We start from the raw sequence: 17982 nt of genomic DNA on the forward strand, positions 1-17982 counted from the left end.
GCACGGAGTTCTTTCGCAAGTATGGAAAGTACATGGTCATCCTTCTACAGTGGCTCAAGTTGGGAATGGGAGCACCCTCATCTGCTTCTCAGGTACAAGTCCCAAATCTGCTCGATGCTGGTATCCATTAATCAATCGACTATATGAAAGCGCTCTCTGTTGAGTATCCGATCTTAAACAACATCAACGCGATCGATGATTATAAGGAACTTGAAGGAGCTGATCCTCGACAACTGGGCACATTCCTTAGAATCAATGGCGAGGACAGATAACTCGGCAACCTATATAGGATCATGACTGAAACAGGCCCTGTCAAATGGGTTTGCTTCGAACGCTATGGTATGACGTATAAGGAAAAAGAGCAGAAAGCATTTGAGAATGCAGTGGAAATGGATGGAGGCAAATATGACCCGCGCCTTGGTAAAATGACTATCACATTGTGTTCCAGAACCAGAGCCGGAGAATTCTTCAATGTACTGACTACTGCAAGACGTGTTTATGAGTTGGATATCGTATTTGATTGAAAATGGTCCAAGACTGATCTCGAAGCATTTGGGAAAACCCTAAAGGTATTAAGCATATCAACTCTTAGACTTGAGCTCCAGAACTGTCAAGAAAGTGTTACCAGCAAATTACTTTCAACACCCTCACCATACGAAGCGCTCGTTCGCATCATGGAGCTTGATAATATGAAGACGATCCATATTGTTTTACCCCAGTCACTTTGTACTTGAGAGAAAACTCAATTGGGGAGAAAGGGGCTTTGGTACTTTCAGACGCACTCAGGACTAATACGACTTTGGCTTATTTGGACTTGCAATCCAACTCAGTTGGAGCTAGAGGGGTTCTGGCGCTGTCAGAGGCACTCAAAATTAACTCAACCTTGACTATTTTAAACTTGGAGCACAACAAAATTACGACTGAAGAAGCTTTGGTGCTGTCAGAGGCGCTCAAGGTTAACTTTAACTACTTTGTATTTCGGAGGCAACTTGGCTGGGACTGAGGGAGCTTAGGCGCTGTCAGAAGCACTCAAGATCAATACGGCTCTAGCTGTTTTGAGCTTACACAGGAATTCAATTAGAAAAGAAGGAATTATAGTACTATTGGAGATATTCAAGGTCAACAAGGCTTTGAACGATTTGAAGTTGGCGATTCACTCAATAGGAGAGGAAAGAGTCCTAGGACTGTTGGAGGTACTCAAAATGAACACGGCTTTGACCACTTTGAGCTTAATTGGAAGCTTAAATGGGAAAGGAGGAGCTCTGGCACTGTCGAATGCACTCAAGACCAACAAACCTTTGATCACTTTGGAATTGGATACAATTCAATCGAAAAAAAAAAAAAAAAAAAAAAAAAAAAAAAAGCTTTGGGACTATCACAGGCACTTGTGATCACCACGACTCTTACTACTTTAAGCTCGGCTTTGACCCTTTATGCTTGAAAAAAAAAAAAAAAAAAAAAAAAAAGGGCGCTTTGATGGAAACATAACGAGTTCTGGCACTCTGATTCTATCAGAGGCAACCGGTATCTTCTGGCCAACTTTGATCTACTATTTGAAATTATAATAATCATGTAACAGTGAAAGGAAAGTGGTTCGGTTTAAATAAAAAAAACAGGCTTTTCGGCGAGCAAATCCGCCTTTTGATTCTTTGACGTGCTCTTTCTCTCCTTGCAGGAATACTCACAATGTAGAGGTCAGGGGAATTTGCTTGTCACTCAATAATTGAAGTTGTGAAATCGTCCAAGGAAGTGTCAGAAAATCGAAAGATTAATGCACTGTCAAAAATGGAGTCGATCGACGATAGTCTCCAGGGACTAACCTGCAATTGTGCGATGAACAATGAATCCATTCTGCTGGGCGTAGTTTATGAGTAAATGAACAGGGAAAGAAGTGAAGAAAGTGAATGAAGTGAAGGCAGTGGATAAGGTGAAGCAACAAGGAAAAGATCTAAGGGATCAATACCACGGAATTTTGTCGTCATGCGGGAATAGCCATGGGACCTTGTAATATTATCGGCGCGTCCTGAAAATTATCAACCACGTTGGGTTTTTTTTTTGAAGATGTCAAGATGCGCCGCGAAGATCATGGCGTGTTGGCACGTCGGTGCCATGCCAGCATGCAATGATGGGCCCATGTATAAAAGGAAATGGGTTCAAAGAAAAATAAAAAGACAAAGGTTACCACCGCTTGTATCCTTCAATCGAGATCGCTTCAACACTCCTAATCACCAGATTCAAATTCACTATGGCACTTACCAAGAACTAATCTGAAATTATCAATTTGGTTAACACCGATGACGACGAACTCTACAAAGATCTCGAGGCTCAGAAAGCCGCCTTGAAGTGGGATGACAGTTCTAATCTATGTGATCTTGGTGGTTCTTTTGTAAACTATTCCATCTTCTTGGTTATAAGCATTGGTTCCTCTATTTTGCAGTATCCATAGACTATTGGGATCAAAATTGAGGGAGGAGGCAGTGACAATGCCATCCCTCAGTCTCGCACACAAGGCTCCAGGAATAAAGTGATTCTTCCAAGCCCATCTCCAAATCTATATCGTCATGATTATGATGTCGGCATTGCGTTCGTCCATCTAGCCTCCTCGTCGGATGATTGTAGGAGAAGAGTGCGATGAAGAGGCAGACCCATACAACCCTTGGACGCCCCCTATATATACTGGCCACGAGCTTGACTTCGATACACCTGCCGTGGATGCGCCTGCCGCTGAAACCCCTGTCATTGACTCGCCCATCATTAGCGAGCCTGTTGACAGAAACAGTAACAAAGGAAAAGGGCCTAAAATGACCTGCATCTATTCGCAGCTTTGATTCGACGAGAATGAGCTAGAAAGAGAGTGCAATCCGGTACCTGACGTCCTTTTTGATCAAGACGAAAATGGCTTGGACCTCGGGTATGAGGAGCCGAGCCTGAGAGAAATGTGTCGTAAAAGGAAACCCAATTCTCCTGCCACATATTCCAAGACTACAGAAGAGGCTGCTCAAAGATTGATTAACTACTAGATAGTATACATGCGTACGGTAACTGAAGCGGCTAGGGCCGTTCACATACATCCAGGGAGCGCCTGGATGTAATAATTAAGTTTAAAGACTACTTGTACTAAACGATACCTCAGGATATTGTTGCTAATTGTGCTTACCTTGGAGTTTTCTTATAAATATATTAACCATTACAGGGAAACAAGCAAACTCCCTTCCAAGAAGCATCGAGTAGCTCCGAAATTGGCAGCAAGACACTGCCAGTACTTAGAGGATTTCTCAGACGAGAAACCTCTTTCGACACCCATGGAAGTCCAGAAGGCTCTCCACGACGAATTTCCTGAAGTCCCAGTGTCTCTTGCTACGGTTTTCAATTGTGGCACAAATATGTGTGAGTACACACTCAAGCGGATCAAAATAGCCTCTGACAAGCGAAATGCTCCCGCTGCACTTACAGCGAGAGAGATTTGCTGAAGAGATGCAAAACCCAGTGACCCACGAAAAGTTTGAGAAAAAGACCATTTTCATTGATGAGGCGGGATTTAACCTGCATCTGATCCGAGAGTATGGATGGTCCCGTAAAGGAAGGCCCGTAAACGTTGTGCGTCCTACCGTACGTGGTAGAAATGTTAGCGTTGTAGGTGCAATTTCATCGACTGGGATCATCTGTATGTCAGTGACTACAGTGGACCTTGATGCGGATGAAGAGCTAGTGGCGGAGGATGATCAAGATGGGGTCGCGAACAACAGCGGCCGTGGTCGTGGTAGAAATGCAGCACGTCCTCCGCAGGTATCCGAGGACGGTATAATTGGTTGTTCAACAACCGGGGCCTATTTTAGGGACTTCATTTGTGAGGTTCTTGAGATATTGGAGGCTAAAGGGATGCATGGATATACTTTTCTAATGGATAATGCGCGTATTCACAAGTCTCCACTGGTTAGAGAGCTCATAGAAGAAGCAGGCCATTTTTGTGAATATCTTCCTCCTTACTCACCATTCCTGAATCCAATCGAGGAATGCTGGTCGAAGGTCAAGAACAGTTTTAAGAGAAGCCGTCTTGAGGCGAACGAAACCATGCGCACTAGGTTCCAAGAGGCATTCAGGTCGATATCCCGAAAGGATTGTCAAGGCTGGATTCGTCATGCAGCTACCTTCTTTCCAAGGTGTCTCAACAGAGAGATCAGTCTATAGGCCTATAGCAGTACAGTTATGGTGAAAAAAGAAGAAACGCTAATGGGATATGTATGTCAGGTCACTCAAATTGGTCATCCATGTTGCTAATAACGATATGATGTTTGGATAATTGTGATAAACAATTCGGTTATCATGTTTGGAATGAAGGACATTATTTTATTTTAGAGATAATTTTATTGGACAAAGCTTATTTCCCATCAGAGCAAAATGTTTTTTAAATTATCCATCGAGCCAGGACCATACATGTGTCATCTTCTTTTATTGCCTAATTTGAACTTTTCAGAAAACTACCCTTAAATAAAAGAAATAAACTATATAAATCTGCTCTGCTACCAAGTTGGATCTGCATCTTCTTGATAGTGAGCCAGGAAAAAATAGTCAAACTAAAGACAAAAGGGTGGGCATAGGGTGGGACAAATATGGTCCCGGCTCTCGGATAATAAGCTTAAGTCGTCATGTTATTCGACTTAGCCAGCTAACAATCTAGAAATGGATGGGCAAAGCATTTGGTGTAACAGTTGAGTTCTAGCATTTTCGCTTGCACTTCAGGAGGTTCTACAGATGTCGCTTGATGACTGGGGCCTAACTAGAAGCGATATCATCTTTCAGCGCGACAAAGATTCGAAACACACGGCGAAGATTGTTAGGAAGTATTTGGAGTCAGTACATCTGACAGAGGAGGAAGGTACACTTCTAGAGTGGCCAGCGCAATCCCCTGACCTCAACCCTATCGAACATATGTGGGCATGAATGACCCCACCGACTTCATTATGTATACCGACACCGCCTTTAATTCCATCGAGAAGACTTCACCACAGTCACCTAGGAGCAATAGCAACAGAAATTCAGTTCATCTTCTTTCTTCAACATATTGACTCATAAAAATACTTGACGTTGCTTTGCGTACCAGATACCTGGCAACCAAAGGATTTAGTTGCATTCTTTCCAGAAATAACCGCATGATCTAAAGAGTCTTTCATCTCAATGGCAACTTTCTCAAAGTCAAATTTTGAGTCCACATCCGCTTTTTTACATTCACTCACGAATAGGTAGGCACCGTTGCATTCTAGATGAAAATCAGATCTAATTCCAGGGAGCGTTGGATCAAACTTCTGGGGTTTTTCTTTGCTAGGCGGATAAGTGCTTGTGCTATTTTTTTATATATGTACACAAAAAAAGTATAACCATACACACAAACAATGGCTTGATATTCAAATGAGATGACGGCCATTTGGCCCCGGAACACTATATTTGACATAACTATATTGACAGACAAGGCGCGCCCACAAATAGAAGCAAAAAATAAAAAAATCATCTCTTCTTGCCAAATGCATGAACTTGACTGAACTAGAGCGGATCTTGATGGCAAATCCGTGCGCCAATGCGATTTTCATGTAATAATCCTTTGCCGCAATCAAGATCTCGAATTTTCTGTCTAACTTATCTTTTAAAATATCTGACAAATCAATTTCGATAGCTTTCAAAGATTGATTATCATTGTTTTCTGTAACACCGTCGGAGTCAGCAATAGGCTCCTCATGGTTAGAGTCAGAAGTTGCTAAATCAGCCGGATCGGGGGGCGTTGCTTCTGGGGCAGTAGCGCCTAACAGCTTGAAGCCAAGATCCGATACTGTTAGGTCATCGCTGAATATGCTGATGGTGTCGTGGTCTGGCATAGCTGCAATAAAAATTATGGGAGTTTAAAAGAGCTGGTGAAAAAAAAAGGAGAGCGTTAGGCTAATTAATTTTATTGTTAGATTTAAGGGCAATGTTCGTCAATTGAGATGTCCGACCACGGCTCAAGCCACTGAAACCCAAAAATCAAAAAAAAAATAGTAGTCTGAATTATCACACTTGCGATGGGCGCAGGCACAAATACATAAGTAATGGCAAACTACTGAACTCACAGAGATCGGGTAACTCCTGGCCTCTGCAGACACATTAATATCGGAAGAAAATAGTCATGAAAGTATGAATCTTCATTGATCCATCTTGATCGAGTCCAAAGAGCTTCCACATTTTTGCCAAAAGAAAAAAGCGATGTTGGTTTCTAATGTGGAGAACTAGCCAACATAACGGAATATTTGCTGGTGCACCAAACCGTCACTGGTACACCAGCAGCCAGCGATTTTCACCAGTGGGATCTTGCACCGCGTTATAAGGTTTTTTTTCGGTGCCGTGCACCACCACTCAGAAAATCCTCACCATCGGTGATTTCTGGTATGGACGGACCAGGATATTTTTGCACTAGGATACATCCTACTGCTACTTGTAGACCAGTGATACATCGCACTAGTCATGTCCACCGACGAAAAAAATATCTGGGCTTTGGTGCACTAGCGAAAATCACTGCCAGCAGCATATCATACTGGTCAAGTTTACTGGCGCAAAAAAAAAAAAAAAAAAAAAAAAAAAACTGGGTTTCGGTGCATCGGTGAAGTTCACTAGTACCTAGAGTGATATAAATCCCTTAGACAAAAGGGCGGAAGGGAGTGCCTTTCGAAAAGAAAAGGGAAGAACAAGGAAAGACATTTTTGGAGATAGATATAAATGAAGCTCGATGAAAAAGAAATTAATCAAGCTCGGGGAGAAGTGACAGAATATGTTGTTCATTGATATTGATCTTCTCTGAAATTGGCCGAAACTTCTTCTTTGGCTTTGATTACTGCAAGGCCCCATAAGGTTCAAGGCCTGAAAAATAATTTCCAAGAAGCCCTCCGAAGATGGCAGGGTGAATTGGCAGATGCTATCGTAGTCGGAATTTGAATAGCGTGAAGAAGAGGATCCTAGTAATAGCGAATTCCAGTAACTTGGTCGGTTTCGATTATCCTTGAATTGCTCAATTCGATGTGCATGCCCTCACAAAAAGTCATTCTCATTAACACCTATACGAATAGGAGCTCATCGTTGGTTACATGCTCCGTAGATTCTGATCGACAAATATTTGTATCAGGCAACACACCTAATCGATAATCCGCTCATCATAAAGTCCAATTCTCGAATCTCTTCCAACAACGAAGTCAGAGCGTATCAATATCTAGTGGTAGAGTCCTTCACCTTGTCCAAGGTCGAAAGGATATTGGGTATTGAGTATCATCATCATCACCCACCATCATCATGTTAATAGTAGAGAACACAAAAAACGATTGCTGACAGTTCATGATCCCACGCCGCTTGTCAGTGTCATGAATATGGGGTACAAACTGCATCCATGTGTATTTACTTTAATCAAACGTTTATTTTGTTCAAACAATAAAATAGTATGGTACAGTTTTAATAATAAAAAAGTGTGGTAGTCGTTTCTAATGTTAGTAAATAATTTTAAGCGTTACCGCTTTGAGTCGCGAGGCTATAAAAGATGCTGTCCTTGTTTTGTAGCAAGTTGGAAGGGGTATCAAACTCTGCAACGCGGCCTTTCTCTAGCACCAAGATTCGATCACTATCCATGATTGTATTAATTCTGTGTGCGATCGTCAGAACGGTACATCCAGAAAATTCACGGCGTAGCGCTCGCTGGATCGCATTGTCAGTCTCGATATCGATCGCTGCAGTCGCTTCATCCAAACAGAGTAATCTTGTATTTTTGGCCAACATGGCTCGGGCTAGCGACATGAGTTGTCGTTGGCCCAGTGACATGTTCTCACCTCCGTTCTCAATTGTGCTGTCAAGTCCATTAGGCAATGTTTGGATGTAGGATTTCAATGAAGCTGATTCTAAGGCAGCCCAGATTTCGCTATCTGTATGGCGGTCATAGGGATCCAGGTTTAGCCGGATAGAGTCCCCAAATAAGAAAGGATCTTGTGGGATGATCGTCAGTCTTGATCGGAGCTCGTGAAGGCCTAGGGTCGAAATATCGACCCCATCCACTTGAATGGAGCCTTGAGCTGCTTCAATGATACGGAACAGCGCTAACGTGACACTAGATTTACCGGCACCTGTGCGGCCCACAATTCCAACACGTTCACCGCCCTTGATTGTGAGATCAACTTCTTTGAGGACCAAGTCTAACCCTTCGCGGTAACGAGTACTATAATTCTTGAATGTGACCTTACCGTGTTGGGGCCAAGCTTCATCAGTCTTAGAGTCTGGGATCACATCACGGGCCTCAGGTGTGAGTTGAGAGTACTCACGCACGCGTTCGACCGAGACAATCGAGGTCTCAAGCATACAGATGACAGTGAGTAGACGGTTCATAGTCATGGTCAGGCTTCCAATCTGAGAGAGGACAATCGAGAAGAAGCCCAAGTTAACGGTGTCGCGTTGAATGACAGCTAAAAGTCCTACGATTGTGAGAATAAGGACGCTCAATCCATCTAACATGATGTGGAGCCATCGTGTGGTTGCATTGGCCAAGTAGGCAGTCTGCTGAGAGCGATCCAACAATGTTGTGGCCTGGATAGCGAACCGTTGCGAGTCATGGAATGCACGGATGGTGACTAGTCCCGACAATGTCTCACCAAAATGAGCGTACATGGGTGAGTGTGCTGCTGAATCCAATCGCTTAAGTTCCCGAGATGAAACCAAGAAGAACCCTCCTAACCAGTAATATGCAAGGGCTAATGGGAGCATAATGATCGCAAAGTATGGTGTGGCCACGATGCAGTATCCAAACGTCGTAATGGTGCTAAAGACAATGAACATCAAGTTTAAGAACTGTAGAGGCAATTCAAAATCTACAGAATTGATGTCATGTGAGAACCGGTTCACAATCTTTCCAGAGGACGTGACATCAAAAAAACTCATAGGCGATCGAATCAAAGGACCCAACATGGCTACATGCAGCTTTTTAGATGCTTTGCGAGCCATTACCAGCAAGGAAGTGGCGATGGAAAGCCCCAACGTCACTGCGGAACAAAGAATCCATGCAAGGTAGGTCATGGTCCAATAGTTAGTTGTGTGTGGTGGTTCAATATTCAGAGCAGCAACACGCGCATTTTCATCACCCCATCTCTCGAGCCAGATTTGAGTCCCCATCTCAGCAGCGAGGAATGTCAAACAGACAATGAGGAACAAAACCAAGGCTACGGTACCCAGTGTGGAAATGTAGAACTTGTAGACAGGCCAACCAACACGCCCTTGAGCGATCACTTCGTCGTCGATATCATCCACATGATCCTTGTCATCAATCAGCTCAAGGCGATCACCATCTTTGGCTTTTGAGGACTTGGCGCGCTTGAGTATGGGCCTTGTACGGGGGTTATCATCTTTGCCAATGCCCTTCTCATTTATAGGCTGTATATCGTTCTTACTGATTTTGCTGTCATCACTACCCAAATCCCCACTCAAAGAGATATCACTGCCTTCCTCTCCTATGGCTGTATCAAAATCATCCTTGGAAATGTCGAGTGTTTCGATGCCGGCATCAATATCAGCTGATGCGTTTTCTAATTCATTACGTTGTTTAGGAGCAACGACCTTGCTCTCCTGAATCAATCGAAACAAATCTCCTTGCTCGTCTTGGATTAAGTCTTGGTAAAGCCCATCCTGTGAGATGACTCCTTTTCTGATAACGACAATCTGGTCTACATCTTGAAGGTGGTTCACGCCGTTGGTGACAAGGATACGCGTCTTCTTGGCGAGGATGGTTGCCAGAGCCTTTTCGAAAATATGCTGGTCTACGTGGGCATCAACCGCTGAGAGAGGGTCATCAAGGATATAAACATCTGCATCTGCATATACTGCACGGGCAATAGAGATCCGCTGCTTTTGTCCACCAGAAAGATTGATACCCTTTTTTTTTTTTTTTTTTAAAAAAAAAAAAAAAAAAAAAAAAAAAAAAAAAAAAAAAGGTGTTACTATTGAACAAATGGTAGGAGGCTAACGAATTCTTTTTTTTTTTTTTTTTTTTTTTTTTTTTGTTTGGAAAGGAGTTTTTACCTTTTCACCAATGACAGTTCTGTCACCCTTTACAAGCATCTTGAAATCTGGGACCAAGGCACATGCACGGATTGTGTTCAAGTATTTTTCTTTCTCAAATGGTCGTCCAAATAAAATATTGTTACGGACGGTATCGTTCAGGATCCAAGCAGATTGAGCCACATAGGCCAAAGACCCAAAAGAGCGAACCGTTCCAGAATACTTGTGCATTTCTCCTAAGAACGCTCCTACTAATGAAGATTTGCCTTCTCCAACACGGCCTACCACAGCCGTCAAGGCACCGCGTCGGATCTTGAGATTGATATTATGGAGAACAGGCCCCATACTGTCCCGCTTTTCTTCGTCTGTCTTATCAACCTCCGAAGTTTGCGCTGTTGGCCCAACTTTGGTAGTGTCTTTCTCTTCGTCGGAGCTGGCTACGGGGTCTACACCTGTTTTGTCTTCCGAGAACCTTTCTTTCCTCTTTTTCTCACTGGTTTCATCAAATTTACCCTCACTTTTGTAGTTGTTCTTCGCTTTCTTGCTCTTACTATTGTTCTTGACAGCCTTTGACTCCGCCTCTGCCTTCTCCTTCTCTTTCCTTTCAGTCGCTGCCTGAATCGCCTCAGGCGTGTACCACCCAAAGGTTCCGCTCTCTATTTCATATGCAAACTCGGATGCGTTCTTGTCTGGGTTTCTATGGACGTTATCTCCATCCACCTCCTCAGAGTTCAGGAAGTTGTGAAGGCGCTTGTAGGCGACAATTCCACTGACTAAGGCCGATAACGATGTGTTAATGGCCCCGATTGGCTCATCCAACATCATAATCAATGTGATAGCCGTAAAGATCCTCCTCACATCCAGGGGTTCCTGCTCTGTCGCAATAAACGAAGAATAGACTGTCAAGGCTGCAAAAATAGAAAATGGTACGATCATGTTTAAAAACGTTGCAACCACTGATATGACTCCAAAGAAGCCACGGAGTTTGTTGAGTTGATTAACACGGACTTTAGAAATCTTGTTGGAGAAATAAGACTCCCAAGCATATAACTTGATAGGCTTGATATAGTTGACTAACTCAGTGATCAACTTCATACGCTCATCTGAGAACTGCATCATCTGCTTCTGAAGTCTGCTGACTGTGGGTGAGAAAACACCAGCGATACTGACAATCACGATGACAACACTGATACTAGCAAAGATAGCATAGCGGATTTGAGCGTAGAGCAAGACGAACGTGATCACTACCTCGACAATAGAGCTCCAGGTGAGGTGAGCGAATTCAAAGAAACTGACGACCTTATCGACATCCGTGCTCATATGGTTTACGATCGCACCCATGCCTTCTTGCTTGTTCGTGGTGCTCAAGCGAAGGGCCTTGCGGTAAATCAAATTGACAAAAACTCCGCGAGCCTTGAGCGAGGCGTTATAGCAGATATTTTTGAACTGACCATCAAACAAAGAGGAGAGGACACCTGCAGAAAAGATAGCAATCACGAGGCCGAATCCAACCCAAGGTTCTTGAGGCTTTTCGCCCTGGATCCTGGATATATCCGAGTAGCTGGTGATGAATGTAATCAATTGATTAAATAAGATGGGGCGGACGTACAACGTAGCAATGAATAGGACCCTTGGTGCTACTGCCGCTAGAAAGCTATACCCTACAGTATGAAGCACTGCCCCCATCAAGTTAATTTGACCTTTCTTAATGTTTTTGCTATCCTTCCTAGCAATTTTCTTAGGAGAGGTAGCGCCGGTCTTTTCTGCAGTATCAATTGCGGCTTGCTGCTCCTTGATCTTGTGTTGAGCAATGGCTTCATCAGCGTCCATACGGGCCTTGGTAGTCAAGTACAGAGGGTAACTAAGGAGCTTTGGGTGGACGCTCCAAAGATCATCCATCTTGAGTGTACTCTTTTTGCCCTTCCGGAGCAAAGGTAGCAACCAGAAAAATGTGATACGAGCAAAGAAGCTTGAATAGGGTTCTGGCGACGGGTTTTTCTGAGGCACCACGATCGCATTGGCTCGGATGAGGGATTTGCGATCGCGTTTAGGAATGTTTTCGAGGATAAAGATAAGGCCCGAGACGATGGAAAACAGGAGCTTAAGTAAAGGTGCAGGTGTGGAGAGGCCTTCTGTGGACTCTTGGATCCATGACCGCGAAGGGAAGATGGACATCAGCATGGTAAAGAACCAGAAGAGGAGCAGGACTGCTGAAGGGTTGGCCATATTGAAATGTTCGTGCCAATGTAGGAAAGCAGCGCCGACCTTTTTTTTTTTTTTTTTTTTTTTTTTTTTTTTTTTTTTTTAAAAAAAAAAAAAATAAAATAAAAAGGAAATATTTATGTGAACAACTGGCCGTTACGGGTAAAACTTTGCAAAAAAAAAAAAAAAAAAAAATAGTAATAATATATATATATATAGTGATAATCATAGAAGAGTATATCTGCACCACATACCAGTGCAGGCAAGTATATGATTGTGCTCAAGAGACTTGACGGCCGATAATTATCTTTAACCTTGGTCAGCAAGGCAATCTGGATGGCAATGGCAGTCAGGACCATCAGAAACTTAACATAGAAGGCAATGGTGCCTTTGACTCCTTTTAGGCGACCCTTGCCAAGGACCTTGTGTAAGCGCGGCGATAGAACAACCAGAAGAGTTATATTAGGGACTACAGTCAACACGCTATTGAGAAGGGGATCAATAGTAAATTATAAAAAAAAAGAACAAAGATATAAATAATTGTTTGGTACGTTCGATTTCGTGTTCATGTCAAAAGAAGTTTGAAGATATATATTTTGTGGATGAGTTTCACTTCATCTGAGCTGTGTTACCTGTCCTGGAAACAGAGCGTGAAATCCATAGGACGTCTTTCGCTGAAAATACCCCATCCCTCGTCGCCACAGAACGACATTGTGTTATGATTATGATTGTAATAGAAGCCAAGATAATAAGAATGAAGGCAATGAAAAAAAAAAAAAAAAAAAAAAAAAAAAAAAATAGCGATATGAAGATACGGTTATTTATGAATACTTGAGTATATATGTAATCAGGATAATGAATGAAAAAAAGACACGACAGTTATTTTTCTTGTTTCTTTTTATACGAACACTCTGATGCATGCATCTTTTTGTGCCACCATGGCGACAATACCTTTTTTGGATTGGATTTCTCTCTTTCTTTTTTGTTCCTGCACCTTTGGCCCACTTTTTTTTTTTTTTTTTTATTTTTTATTTTTTACTGCCAAGACCGGAAAACCTTAAAACGATAAAGCTTTTTCAATCTTGGCATATGGACATTGAGCCATTGTAGCCTGAATGAATGATCTATTCATCCAACCAGATCTCATTTTGCTTCCTTAGCAATTGTCCCTCGGAGTATTCAAGGGAAAAAATAATAATAATAATAATAAAGGTCATGATCATGATAGGAAGAAATATACTGTGGATTAATTCATTTAGAGTTTGGTCAGAAAAAGTTATATGCCTTCTGTTATGTTCTGGGCATGGGGGTTTTTTTTCCCGAGATCGTAGGATTGTTTGCTCTGTACTTCATTAATCCTACTTACTCACTCACTCTATTCCTACTTTCCGGACTAGTCTTACGCTCTGAACGTTTAGACTTTTGGACGTGGCCTTTAAGTCTGTACATGTAGAAATAAAAAAAGGAAAAAAAAAAAAAAAGAAAAGAAATCACGGAATGGGCAAATGAATTACTTTCGAAGACCTGTTCACCTCTATCGCCTCCACTATCAATTAATTTTTAACTTTTATAGATATCATAGATATAGTATTGAGCTGATGAAAAAAAAAAAAAAAAAAAAAAAAAAGAGCCTCACTGCGCTTGCATCCCCTTATGACTTCGCAATTGTGGGCGTATAGGATGTTTGTTGCGAAGGGAGAATAGTAATGGCATTAATCTAATCGTCATATTGTCCAAAATAGGAGCAAAACAAGCTTAAAAATTTTTGGATCAACTTTATCGACTTTTCGAAAAATGTGCCAAGACCAAAGATACTTTCCCACAAGTTAATATTATTATTATTATTATTATTATTATTATTATTATTATTATTATTATTATTATTATTATTATTATTATTATTATTATTATTATTATTATTATTGATGGGAACTCCTCCAGTCAATTGAATGTTGCCTTGCAATTTTTTTTTTTTATTTTATTTTTTTTTTAATATGCCTCTTACTTATCATCAATCTAAAACAGTTCAAGATTACGAAGATGAGTTGCATGAAAAATAAAGCATATAAAAAAATAAAATAAAATAAAGCATATAAAAAAATAAATACAAGAAATAAAAAAAAAAAGTAAAAAAAAGTTGATAGTTAAAGGCAAACTTGATGTTCACACCCTTCCCTCATATTTTACGGACCCTGTATAGAAAAAAAGGAAGTAAAATAAAATAAAAAGAAGAAATTGCGAACGAGGCAATACAGGTTGAGCACATATAACAACGATTTTTTTTATTCTTTTTATTTTTATTTTTTTTATTTTGATTCTGATCCTTTTTTTTATTTTGATTTTGATGACATACATGTGTACTGTACCGCAAACGGAAAAGAGTACTGCTTTTCTGCAGATTGCATACAACATTACACTATGAACGACGCGTGTTGTTGGGGGGGGCTTTTTATAGTTCACGCGTATACTATATATATAATAAGATATACGGTGAATAAAATGAAACAATATCTGTCATAAAAATGAGAAATTCTTTTAGCCTCTCACAAAAAATGAGCAAAGACATCAGTTTGACGCCACCAAGCTGTCATAGTAAAAAAAAAAAAAAAAAAAAAAGTGAAGCTAACCGAAGATAGCAATTTAATAATCATCGTCATAACTGTTTAACTGCTCAACACAGCACCTTTTCCTTTCCCTTTTCCCTTTCCCTTTCCCTTTCCCTTTCCCATTTCACTTCTCTTTCTTTCCCTCTCTTTTTTCTTTTCTCGTCTCTTCTCTTCCCATTCCACAACTTTACATACCGCGCATCCATACTGCTATTTTACGTTCACTTTTATCTTTTTACTATCCAGCTTCATTCTCTCACACCAATTATAAACTTTGTATTCGCCGTTCATCAGAATTAACGAAAAGCAAAAACCAAGAAGCACCTTTTTGATACTCCAAAGAAGCAGCAAAATGAAGTTTTCTGCTATATCCATCGGTAAGCACAGCATTTGAGGAACATTTGTCTTTACATCAATTATCCATGTATGAACTTTTTTTTTTTTTTTTTTTTTTTTTTTTTTCTTTTTTAATGCATAGAACATTATCTAACATGGGGATGAAAACTATTGTTGTCCTTTATTTATGTAATGTGGTTTTGTTTGTAATTATTTTATATATTTAAAGCTGGAGCTGTCATGCTCGTCATGGCTAGCCAGAACCAGCCGGTAGAAGCCAAGGGCCTCGCATCATGGTTCCATCGGGGTCGCGACGACCATCATCACCAGCTTCAGGACCCTATCAAAGCTCGACGCAATAACGATGGCCAAAAAGATATGGACCAAGCCTTTGATATCGTTCATGCCTCCATTGTAGGCCCCACTGACTTGCCCACTACAACGCCTGCCTGCTGTCCTGCCGATGGGAAACAGCATGCATGCTCCTGTTCAGCAGGAGCAGGGGCCTCTTGCCCAAACACTCTTTCAAGTGTCCATCACAATCTCCAACATCAGTTTTCTGCTCCCTATGATTCTCATCACAGCGTGGTTGGATATGACTCGCATCAGACCCAAGCACCCGTCCATGCAGGCGACAGGGCTGGAAACAAAGCTCATGTAAAGAGAACCGGCACAGGTGCTCCCTCGGAGACCAACAAGGCCACAATGTCGAACCCCTCAAAGGCCCCAGATGAGTCGGACCTGAAACACACGGCTTGGATGGAGTCTATTCAAAACAACATGAAGAACCTGGCAGAGTCGCTCTGGTCCCTTGCTCCCAATACGGGTGATGAGTTGATTTTTACAGAAGAAGCAACTGATGTCAGCGGCGATGGTGCTGAAGACGGCGGGGCTGCTGCCGGTGGAGCAGCCGTAGAGGAAGCAGCCGATGCGAATTCCCCTGGTTTTGGTTCTGGCCTTGTCCGCGTTATCACCAAAAGTGGAGAAGTTCTCTGGGAAAAGGCCAAACATTCTCGACAAGCATCCAGCAGCAATGATGACAACAAATACAGAAAGAGCGACAATGATCGCGAAGAAGAGGATGACAACGACGATGACAATGATGATTCCAACAGCAGCATGAATGACATGTTGTTCGGTGATAGTGGAGATGATCAGGTGGAGGCATTGGACGATGCAGATCCTATGTTCAGTATTTTGCCAATTAAACGATTGTTGAAGGTCGTTCCAGGCGTCCGAAGCTTCATGCACGAAGACGATACTGATCCCGACAAAAAGAACAAAGATGATCAGAAGCAGAAGCAAGGCGAAGCGGAAAAGAATGAGGATCAAGAGTCATCCAATGAACCCACATTCCGTATCTTGCCGGTCAAAAATGTAAAGAAGGCTATGTCCAAAATGTGGGATCACCACCACGACGATGATCATTCATCGGACAAACATGAGCATGCTGCAAAAGACGCTGCTTTCACTGGAATGAAGGATCAAGCGGAGGAGCAGAAGCAGCCCAAGATTGCGCTTTCTCAGGTCATGAACCCACAGGAAATGACTCGCCAAGATGTGAGCTACCCTGAAGACAAATACTATGAAGACAACGAAGATGACGAAGATGACGACGATGATGATGAGGAGGAGGAGGATGAAGATGAAGATGAAATGGGTCGCGTCCGTGACGACAGCATCTTGGCCGAGGTGATAAATTTCCTTCCTGGTTATGGGCATAAAAAAAAACACGATCAAGAGCAACAGCATCAGCAACAAAAGCGTTCCATGCAGGAAGAGGTTGAGTATGGGGCGAGCAAGGTCAAGACTGCTGCCTCTTCTGCCTCTTCTGCTGCTTCCACAGCCTCCGAAAAGGTGAATGACAATGTGAAGACAGGCAAAAACTTTTTCTCTCAAAAGAAACACGATTTCGAAAAGTCGAGGGCGGCCCGTAAGCTTTCGAAAGCTGAGAAGCAAGCGAAGAAGGAGGCCAAGCGTCTAGCGAAACAAAAGGCTGCGGCTCTCAAAGCCGAGGCCATGCTCGAAAAGGAGGAGACGAAGCTTCATTCGACCCTGAACAAACAGGCTACTGAACATGAGGCTCAACAAAAGAAGGCTGCAAAGAGGGCCGCAAAAGACGAAGCTTCTTTGTTGAAGAAGCGAGACAGTCAAGAAGCCAAGATCGACAAGGAGACAGCGGCTCATGTGGATGCATTGAAAGCCGAGATCAATAAGGAGAACAAAGAGCACCAGAAGCATATCAAGGCCGAGGATAAGAAACACGAGACTGTGATCAAGACGACTGAGAAGAAGATTAAAAAAGAGGAGGAGGATGCGGCTGCTAAGAAACAGACGGTCGAGAAGATGACGGAGGAGGAATTAAAGAAGCAACATGAACAGGAGAAGAAGGCTGCAGAAGCTTTAGACAAGAAGGAGGCTTCGGAGGTGAAGAAGGAGGAGCAGGAATTGAAGAAGCGTCAAGCTGAGCTGAACAAGGCTATCAAGGACCAGAAGATGGTGGAGCATCAGGCAGACGAGGCCAACATCCAGGTCGAAAAAGCCAGACAGGCAGCAATGCGTGCCGAAAATTTGTAAAAAGTTTTTTTTCTTTGTAAATACTTTACCGATCACTTGTCAAATAGTCCAATCACAATAAAATAAATGAAAGCAGACCGTTTGTTTGGTCCAAGAAAATAGCATGAGTAAAATGGAGTCTTAGCAAAGGCTTGTATATTATTCTTTTTTATTTATTTTTTTTTTTTATTTTTTTATTACTTTTTTTTCTTTTCTTTTCTTTTTCTTTTTGTTT

The 17982-nt window shown here is 42.0% G+C and overlaps 3 protein-coding genes across 3 annotated transcripts; 1 reads left to right on the forward strand and 2 right to left on the reverse strand.

Moving 5' to 3' along the window:
* Window positions 1–5054: 5054 nt before the first annotated feature.
* BCR41DRAFT_400910 (hypothetical protein) lies at window positions 5055–5867 on the reverse strand (the record flags this gene model as incomplete). Its single annotated transcript, XM_022029174.1, has 2 exons — window positions 5055–5340; window positions 5530–5867. 2 exons carry the CDS (start codon window positions 5865–5867, stop codon window positions 5055–5057), a joined length of 624 nt encoding a protein of 207 aa, XP_021876660.1.
* A 1645-nt stretch (window positions 5868–7512) lies between these two features.
* BCR41DRAFT_425788 (hypothetical protein) lies at window positions 7513–12961 on the reverse strand (the record flags this gene model as incomplete). Its single annotated transcript, XM_022030628.1, has 4 exons — window positions 7513–9894; window positions 10069–12312; window positions 12504–12732; window positions 12882–12961. 4 exons carry the CDS (start codon window positions 12959–12961, stop codon window positions 7513–7515), a joined length of 4935 nt encoding a protein of 1644 aa, XP_021876661.1.
* Window positions 12962–14977: 2016 nt separating this feature from the next.
* On the forward strand, window positions 14978–17818 carry BCR41DRAFT_389854 (hypothetical protein). Its single transcript, XM_022028170.1, has 2 exons — window positions 14978–15232; window positions 15421–17818. Exons 1-2 carry the CDS (start codon window positions 15208–15210, stop codon window positions 17766–17768), a joined length of 2373 nt encoding a protein of 790 aa, XP_021876662.1. The 5' UTR covers window positions 14978–15207; the 3' UTR covers window positions 17769–17818.
* The last annotated feature ends 164 nt before the right edge of the window (window positions 17819–17982 follow it).

Source organism: Lobosporangium transversale (assembly GCF_002105155.1).
Source record: "Lobosporangium transversale strain NRRL 3116 chromosome Unknown BCR41scaffold_55, whole genome shotgun sequence".
NCBI classification, from domain to species: Eukaryota; Fungi; Mortierellomycota; class Mortierellomycetes; order Mortierellales; family Mortierellaceae; genus Lobosporangium; species Lobosporangium transversale.

Coding starts and splice junctions, on each gene's coding strand:
- BCR41DRAFT_389854 (XM_022028170.1), top strand. CDS start 15,208: ATGAAGTTTTCTGCTATATCCATCG. Junction 15,233..15,420: donor GTTTTCTGCTATATCCATCG/GTAAGCACAGCA, acceptor ATATATTTAAAG/CTGGAGCTGTCATGCTCGTC.